Here is a 9,639-nt window from a genome sequence, read left to right as displayed (position 1 = left end):
GTTTGTTTTCTATTTGCATGTGCTTTCTAAGTTGCAGAGCTCTCAGGGCCACTGTAGGTTTTGCTTCCAACTCTAACTTTAAAAGTTGTAAAGAAATAATTAAACATCACGTTTTTAAGAGCTTTAAACATAAATAGATGAAAAGGGATGTTTAATGGTCAACATGGACAGTGACCTTTATCAGTAGCAGTGATGCTCACAGACTGTCCCTTCACTGATGTACAAAAAAGTGGACAAAACAACCAATAGTTTTTTTATTGCCATTGTGCATGAACTTTGACACTGCAGGTTACACAAGGAGTATCATGTAGGAGTTGATGAACACTCTGACCTGCCAGTGATGTGCTCTGGTCACTCTCAGTGCTGGTTTTGTATTGATTGATGGCTTTAGCAACAAACTACTTGCTGATCCAGCCCCCATGCTCAAAACCAAAGGAATGCAAGATGAGACGCTCATGTCAAAGAACGGACAACATCCGGGAGGACAACACCTTTTTTTTTTCCCTATTATTGCACACATCTAGTTTACCAATGCCGAGTATATGTGGGACATTGGGAAAGCTATAGCTCTTGGTAAGGTGCTGAAATGTCTTAAGAAACCACAACATTGCATTGAGCCTCTTTAAAAGCCACATATATACAAAATATGAATGGAGCGTCAATGCAGGGATTCCACAAGCACACGAGATATCAAAATAAATGTTGGTTATGTTTCACTCTTGACGTTTGAAAATGAAAGTTGCGGATCATTTACACTTGGGCATGGCGATGTTCATTTGACAGCGCTGTGCAGCCGAGACTAGAGGATAGTGTTTTTCACAGAATATATGCAATGTTAAGAAGGTTTTCCTGCTTGGTGGTAGCATCAGGGTGCCTACAACACTCAGCAATAACAGACAGACAGTGAGAGGGAGGCAGGCCAGTTTTATCCTTTTATCTGTGCATCAAACAGATGAAGGCGCTCCTGTATCTGCAACCAAACATCTCTCAGTACTGTAGCTAGTCTCTTACAGCGATCAAATCAAAAGGCTGAGAGATATTTTAGGAATGAATCATCACGAGTCTATTTATGTCTTGGATGCTAAAATCTCATGGAATGCATTTAATGGAATAGCAATTATCTGGATTATCAGAACAGTCTAAGTTTGGATATCACCTGAATGCAGATTGGAGATTGTCCAAAGTTGTACAAACATTCATCTTCTATGGCTTCACTGCAATCTGAGCTCGTAGCAAACTGTTGCCTTGGGCCGAGTATAGAAACAGTATACTTTTTTAGTACCAACCAAAATGTGTCTGTGGCACTGATTATCCAAAACTGTCCGGTCAGATTTGTAATCTGATTAACTTGTTCTTTCTTCAGCCAGTTTCTAATTTAAAGCTGCAACAATAATTTTTTTTGGCCAAAACTATGACCTTATGAAGTTGTTAAGGCTAAGAGGTAAGCAAACAGGTGCCAATTGATACATCCAGCAGGCACAGAGCATAATTAGCATTGATTGGGAGTTGTGTTTGTGTCCACCTGATGAATGTAAGTCCAATATTAACTCTCCTTTTAGCTCTGTTTTGGTCTCCACAAACTTAACTACAAATATCTATTGTTTAAGCTCGATGCTCAAGTTTCTCCACCAGCTAGCTACTAACTTTGTCTGTTAGCCATTTGTTAGCTTAGCTGGTAGTGTACAGTCGGTTTATCAAACCTTTTTGTGTGTAAAACCAAAACAATGAGCTAAAAGAGAGAGAACTGCAGAGTTGGTGATAATTCTGTGTGGGTTTGTTACTATAAGCAACTCCTTTCACAATACACTAGTCATTTGATCCATAGTTAATATAAAAATATAGTTTAGTGCAGCTTTAAACATAATTTTGCCAATTTTGGGCTACTGTGTTGTTGTATATGTCTTGTGTTTGGAGTTTAACATTTGTGAACTTTGGCTTCTTTTGTTAAATGGAAAAAAGGAATCTGAAGAAAATCACATTTATATTCCTCAAAGTATTGAATATGGAAAAAAGTAAAGTTTTGGTTGTGGTAGTGAAACTCAGATATCATATCAACACTAGTATCAAAAATATTAAACAGTACCCAGCCCTACTCTTAACACTTGAGTCACACATTTTGGTTGGAAAAAAATTACACTCCCATGTATATTTTGTTAATGTTTTTACCAGAATTCTCGTCATTAGAGCCGTGACTGATACATCAAAATTACTGTTTAGAACACAGGAAAACTGTAATATTCAATCTGGACCGAGCGAAAATGACAAATTCAGTGTATAAGTGCTGCAGGCCAAGCGAGGGGTATTTTTTATAATGCACTGATCTGTTGTACGCTCTGTTGCCCTCAGTTAACTGGCTATGCGCTAATGAGCCATACTGAACGGATAGTCATGACACCAATTCATGTGATAAGTAATGTGTGGAAAGATTTTAGAATCAATGCCATAGATGGAAAAAATGTGGATGAAGGTGAGGCTGTTTGCTGACTTTCTAAAACAACACACATCAACAACAAATCTCAAGTCACGTTAGCTTAACTCAAGTCAGGCAGCAGAGGCACCACGAATAAACAGAAAACAATAAACACGTCATGATTAGGTTTTGTGCGTTGTGCTCAGATTCATTCCAATGAATAATGTATTCATCCTCGTTAATTCAAACTTGGTTGTTTTACGTAAAAGTACAACTTTTTTAAAAACAGCCTGAATGACCAGTAGCTTATGGTGGCTAACGTTTAGCTTGTGCTACTGTTACACTATGTTTCAACATTTAACTTATTAAATCCAAGGACACATTGTCCTTTAACCTGCAACAGGATATCTCATAAGGTCTGATGTTTTTAAGTCTTAATAACTGGACTGCTTGTAAATTTAAAAAATACTAACGTTAGCTTATCACGGCTATACCGTATCGGCGGAGATTAGGTGGTAGTTTAGGTAATTTAGAAAGTGTTTCCATTACATAGTTTGTCCACCAGAGAGCACTAACAAGTTTGTTTTTACACTGTAAAATGTCCTGTTTGTAACATACTGTATATTGGTCATTATTCATTAACAACCAAATTCAAGTGATTTTCATCAAAAACATTTTTTTAGGTTGATTGTGTTGAAAAATGAATATCGGACTTAAAAAAAACAAAACCCTCTTAAATATCAATATGGGCCACAGAAATCCAGTATCAGTCATGCTCTCATCTTGATTAAGTCAGGTTTGCCAGATGGCTAAGTTTCTTTGGCTATGCAAACTGAGGTTTAACTTAATAAATAAAATTATTTCTACCTCAGAAAAATGTTTGTACAACTCCACCTCCAATCTGCACCTGTAAAGAACCAAATGCTTCAGTTTGATTGTATCTTAATGTGACGGTGCTGCAGACTCGTCCACTCGTGGTCCACTGTAAACGGCTCAGGAAAGCCAATCACACATTGTCGTCAGGCTTAAATAACAGACGTCGTCCAAGTCTCTCTCCAGCATGCTTCCATCAGTACACACACAGCCACAAATGCCATCGGTCACAGTGTGTGTGGTCCGTACAGAAATCCCACCACCGGTCAACAAAGGCATCCCAGGGATGCCCACCACTTCAACTCTTTTCCCTCTGCAGCTCGCTATCACAGGTCTAGTCTCAGACTAGACTCTGGAACAGAAAGGAATGATTTGTCTGGGAATGAGAAAATGACAGTGAATCTGTTCTGCTTTGTCAAGCTACAGATATTTGTATGGACATACATTCCAAATTACCTGAGTATAGACTCTGATTGAAATACCTGAAGCGAGGCCAGATGCAGACACTGTGCAACCAATTGTGGCCATTTTGTCTTTTTTTCTTTGCCCAAATTATTTTCTCATTTTTTTTTAACTCTCCTTCGTTTTTTTCAACAGGGTTTAACAATGTAACCTGGATAGTGTAAACATAATCCTGAAGAGTACAGCTGTTTCTCCTGTTCGGTACATAACACAGCAATACACAGTTTTGGATTTTTTTTTTTTTAAAACAAGCATTTTTCTTTCTTTTCATAGAGATATATGTGTATATATATGTTTAGAGAGCTTATTCATACTGTGAATGTTGAAACAGAACACAACACATAACTTAATCAGAAATATACTACCAGTTTAAAATGCATGCCCCTCCCCCATCCATAGTGCTCCATTCTTCCCTCCGATGCCTGCATATGATAACCTTTAACCAGGTCCTCTCCTGCCAGCAACAGCTCAGACATTATGCAGGACAGAACATTAAGTGGCGAGTCTTTGTGGTGGCGGTGGTGGTTATTCGGGACATTGTTGCTACGTCATGCAGAGATAGAAGGGGGGGTGGAGGGGGTCAGCACAGAGAGACGGAGGCTCCCCTGGCAGAGCAGAGGGAGGTGTTGGTGGGACAGTCAGTGGTGATGGTCGGTGGTTGCTAGCGTGAATCCCGGAGCCAGAGGCCAGCTCTGCTCAGGTCTAGCTGATGGCCGGGCTGTCTGTCTGGGGGTCTGCAGTCTCTGAGGGCGAGCCGGGCTCCTCCGGGGGGTCGTCTGTGCTGGTGCTCGTGGAGACCTGAGTGGGGGCGCCGTAGAACGACGTGGCCCCCTGGGGCTCAGAGCTGGCGCCCGCCTCCGCGCTGTCCTCGTCCTCCTCGGGCTCCGAGGCCGGGGTGAGGTGCAGGGAGCCTGGGAGTTTGACGGGGCAGAACGCCGAGCCGGTTGGGATGAAGTTGACCTTGTTTTTGTCGGGGCAGGAGAAGAGGGGGACTGATGCCGATGCCGACTGCCTGGAGCTGCAAAGCACAGAGACATATGCGATGTCAGGGAGGATCATGAGGGGATGACGAGAAGTGTTCAGATTCAACACGAGTATCACGCAGTCTTTACCTCATCTCCTCAAAGGCTTTAATCTTCTCACAGCCCTCTGGGGGCTCTCGCTTGAACATGTAGCTGTTGTTGGGTTTCGGCGAGGAGGCAAACTTGGGCAGTGGTGAGCTGCTTCCACTGTCTGTCAACACAGAGACACAGGGTTTATAAAGACTATCTGCACAAGTTCTCAGTACTTTTACGATACATTTAATACCTCAAAAGTCCCTTTTGAGGGATATATGAGGGGCAAAATACATATATAATTTTCTGTGCATGTGAGCTAATAAATAATGTGTTATAGCTCATAAAATGGCTTTAGCAAGAACAGCCAAACCGGAAGCAGATAACTCAACATTCACTCAGTCGCCAGTAGGTCCAGCTGTTGAACATATCTAAATGCTATATTATTTTTAATGTAGACCTTCTGTAATCTAAGTGTGTTCTGTAAGAGTCTACTAAGAGTCTACAGCCATGCTAGGAGCTCTGTGAGGCTGTACTTGTGCTAAATGCTAAAAACAGCATGCTAACATGCTCACAATAACAATGCTAGCATGTCGAGGTTTAGCACGTATAATGCTTACCATGTTCACAATGTTGGTTTAACGTGTTAGCATGCTAATATTTGTTAATTATCCCTAAACACAAAGTACAGCTGAGGCTCATGGGAATGTCATTAGTTCAGCAGGTATTTGGTCATAAACCAAAGTACTGGAAACTTTGACCAGATGATGGTTCTAGATAAAAATCTGTGTAATATATAAACCAAATTTCACAGCACACATCTATCCAACAGTTGTTGAGATATTTCAGTCTGGACTAAAGTGTTGGAGTGACCAACTGACATTGTTATCCCTAGAGCCATGCTGCTAGCATGGCTGAAAACAAAGAGCGGGGCATTTCTGAGTGAGAGTTAATAATATAACTCTCTTATTCATGTGAAAAAAAACTGAAACAGTCACGCTGATCCTCATGGATTAATCAGCAGCACAACTTAGGCCTTGTTTACACCTGGCATTAACATGCGTCTCGGCTGATCTGATCACAAGTGGACAGCTCTAAGTACAGTTTCCAAAATTACCTCAAAGTTAAGCAAATTAATTTTCAAGTGTCATCACAGTGTGTGCACTTGATTTCAATTAGAATCCAGAACCTTAAAGCTGGAGTGCAGGACTTTTGTCTCCCCCTTCTGGCAGTGAGAGTAAAGGGGGGCGCTCAGTTGTGATTGCCTGACATCAGCATACAGCAGGCTCTCATGTGTACCAATGACAGGCACATAAAAGGGCCAGTCAGAACGGATATGTCCTCCCAAAAATGTATTTTTTGACAGCCCACCTGCCCACCTGCCCACAGGGATTTGTCCCAGTATGCCCAATGGCCAGTACTGGCTGTAATCTACTGTTTCTGCTGTAAAAATGGTGGATAAATTGTTTTGAGCATCACACAACCCTTGCAAAATGACTCATTTCACTATCAGAAATCTGAAGCATCCAGTTTGATAACATTTGGAAAGTCTAGAAGAGCAGCGCTATCAACGGCCAAACAGCCAGCGTGGGAACGTCGCCCCTGACATGAGATTTAAAAACTCTGTGAATATTGTGAAATACAGAGAGAGTCATCGGTGGTGATAGACTTAATCAGCATTGTGTGAACTTGTTTGGCAAATGTAACAAATGTAATGGACATTCATTTCTATGTAAAAGTTCCACACTGCAGGTTTAAAGTGCATCGACCCAAATCTCAACGTTTGGTGCCACATTGCCTCTCATAAAAATAAGCATGCAAGTTAGTTGTGGTAGGAAGCACACAATCTTCCAGGTTGAAATGTAGATAACAATGCATACTTATAGAATGTAGGATATAAAGTAAAAATAACTAAATTAAGTAGTGGACATTGCTGTTGTTGGATATAAAATGGAAAAAATTGCAGATATTTACATACCAGTTCAGTCTATCTGAGATTTAGTTCAATGCATTCCTTTCTAAAACTGCAGACACTAAGAGATGTTTTTAGATTTTGAATAACCAAGATGTTTCGAGGTTCTGCCAGAAAGATGTGGTCAAGACTGGACTGGTCTAACATGAACCCAGTGACCCTTCTGGCCGGTTCATTTGCCCTTTATATCAATGCTTCAACTAGAGTGATTGTTTTACCTTTATCACGGTCGTAGAGTAGATCCTCTGTGGAGTAGGGACTGCCGTCGTGTGATCCTGGTGGGTGGGCAGGCGAGGGGCAGGGCGACAGGCTGGAGCAGCTGCTGGAGCGGCCGGGGGCTGAGGGAGTCTGGGTGTCCACGCTGCGGGTGCTGCTGCTGCGCTGCTGGGGAGGGAAGGGTGCCCGCCGGCCGTCAGGAACCTCCAGCGACTACAGTGTGTGTGAGAGGAGGCAGAGAGAAGGAACAAGAAACTAATCAGAGCTGAGACAAAGCGAGTCAATACAAGACTTAGACAGATACAATGGGTTGGTAATAATGTTAAGTCCATCTCAGTATGAATTCAGGAATAAACAGAGCCCCACCTTCAGCTCCTCCTTCTCTCCATTGTCTTTGATGAAGACCTTCTCCAGCTCATGGTTGATGCCCTCCATGCTGCTGGGCACCCTGGAGATGGAGGGCTTTGGCACTGTGATGTTGGACAGCGGCATCTGGGCCGACTTCGACATGGAAAACTGCTGTAAAACACACACACACACACACACACACACACACACACACACACACAGAAAGTTTGATGAAGAAAATATGTCTTTTCCTTTCCATCTGGCTCAAGCTTCATAACAGCATTAATATATTCCACATACACACTGATATCAATTAAGAAATGAAATAAAAACAAGTTTCTGGGATGAGTATTCTTAACTCAAGATAGATATACATATATATGTATGAATTTGTTTATTTTTGTGTCTTCTTTAGTGACAGTGACTTCACTTGTCTAACGGAACTTTGAGAATAATCAAGTCTTTATAAAGTCTAGGCAAGCGTCCAGTGTGCAGCAGCGGAAATCTGTCCTCAAACCTACAGCTCTCAGTGGATTCAGATCCCCCTAAACAAACAAGGTCAGTGAGTGCACTGGTCCACAACTGAACAGTTAACCCAAAACTCTAAATATATTATCAATGACCTCATCTCATGCTCTAACCTGACTTATTTACAGTCACTATGGAGTGTCATGATGCCCATTCACCCTTGAGAACATCTAAAAAAGTGAAGTACCTGGACGTGGCTGGCTGTGATGGAGGTGTTGTTGGTAGTGCTGGTGTGGGAGGTGTAGGTGATGGTGTACTGGAGCGGGGAGAGTCGCTCCTTCTCTTTACTGTGGCGTCCTCCTTGTTTGCTGCGCTGGAGCTGCTGCCGGAGCTTTGCAATCTGCTGGAGTGGAACAGGAAAGGACCATATCAACATGAAGCAGGTAAGTGGAGCAGGAAGGTATTATAATCCTGTTCTACTATGTAGGATAATATCTGTCAGATGATAGAAAGGTTAAAAAGAAACCACCATGTTAGCTAAATGTATTTGGAATAGAAGATGAACGTGAATGGTGAATTTAGTACCCAAATTGTCTGTTGTTGACATCCATCACAGACATAGTTTTCCTGTGCAATGAAGGATTATTAGTGACATTTCAGGTGTGCTTACATACAGTTTTTCCTGCAAATTATCTGGATAAACTATTGTCTTATTTACAACTGCTCTGACCATCTGACTGCTCATGTTTCTTGACTCATCAGATTAGAAATGTCACTGTTCTCCCAGATCCCAGCAATTACTTTGGTGAGAAGAACTACAATGTTCATTTAATTAACAAAAACTGGTGGAATATATACTCATAAACAATATGTTTTTCTCCATGATGAAGATTAGATGTTGATCTGAATCTGTAATGAAAAAAAAACCTGACTAAGACTTCATATAATACAAAAAAAGAGTGAAGTGGAATTTGAAAAGCAAAACATCAAGTGTTAAAGCCTGGAGCTAGCTGCATCCATTATGAATCAACACGTTACCAGTGTTTTACTTTGATCCTTTGACTTAAGATCAGGTACTCTCTGCATTTTTAAAAAAGCAGCATTTCTAATCACACAACCTGTCATTTTGTGGCCAATTCAGTAGAAGTTCTTTCAGACTAAATTCTAACCTGGAAGCAGTTTACTTGCTCATACTTGGTCTAGTCAAGTCAAGTTTCTTTGACGGATACAGAACAAAAATAAAATGAGCACTACATTACTGATGGAAATTATGGCCGACACTATAAAAATAAGTTGTAATAAACTGGAATTATCCTTTATATATGTACATTAGTATAGTTATGTCTTATCATGTATGCAACAAAAACATAATGGATAATAAACATACAACATGGAGATGTATTATTGGTCCACTACAAAGCCACCAGATGTCAGTGTTTCCAGTGCAGCTGGCAGAAATGACCAAGGCATCACCCAAACTGTTCTGGAGTTATCTAGTACGTCTGAGGAAGTCATCAAGTCATTTCACACAGGGACCATTTCATTTAGCATTTTTCACTTATAGAAGTTACAGACAATGCTGTGTTAATGTGCAAGCTGAAATCAAATGAAAGAGAAAGACTAAGTGAGGTGAGTATATATGTTGAATGTATGGATAAAACCTCTGTTAGACCTAGTTACTGTTGTAGCTGAGCTGTTCATTTCTGTAACTCTGTGTGTGTGTGAGAGAGAGAGGGAGAGACACACACACACACACACATACACAAACAGAGATGGAGAGACAGAGAGATACTGGAATTCCCAGTCCTCCATTAACTATACACCAGTACATCAGA

At 41.1% G+C, this 9,639-nt stretch overlaps 1 protein-coding gene across 4 annotated transcripts in view; it reads right to left on the bottom strand.

The window, feature by feature from the left end:
* Positions 1–239: 239 nt before the first annotated feature.
* Positions 240–9,639, bottom strand: part of glcci1a (glucocorticoid induced 1a) — a 31,775-nt gene continuing 22,375 nt past the window's right edge. Inside the window, exons 4-8 of one of the 4 annotated variants that reach the window (XM_067611653.1) lie at positions 8,052–8,207; positions 7,355–7,504; positions 6,991–7,201; positions 4,858–4,978; positions 240–4,763 (exon numbers count right to left, since the gene is read on the bottom strand). In XM_067611653.1, coding sequence (XP_067467754.1) covers positions 4,448–4,763; positions 4,858–4,978; positions 6,991–7,201; positions 7,355–7,504; positions 8,052–8,207 — 954 coding nt within the window. In that variant the 3' untranslated portion in view covers positions 240–4,447. Of the gene's footprint in view, positions 4,764–4,857; positions 4,979–6,990; positions 7,202–7,354; positions 7,508–8,051; positions 8,208–9,639 lie in introns of all 4 variants that reach the window. The other 3 variants (XM_067611654.1, XM_067611651.1, XM_067611652.1) reach the window with 3 other exon arrangements.

This window comes from Thunnus thynnus, chromosome 15, assembly GCF_963924715.1.
Source record: "Thunnus thynnus chromosome 15, fThuThy2.1, whole genome shotgun sequence".
Classification (NCBI taxonomy): Eukaryota; Metazoa; Chordata; class Actinopteri; order Scombriformes; family Scombridae; genus Thunnus; species Thunnus thynnus.
This window is presented reverse-complemented; position numbering and strand designations above follow the sequence as displayed.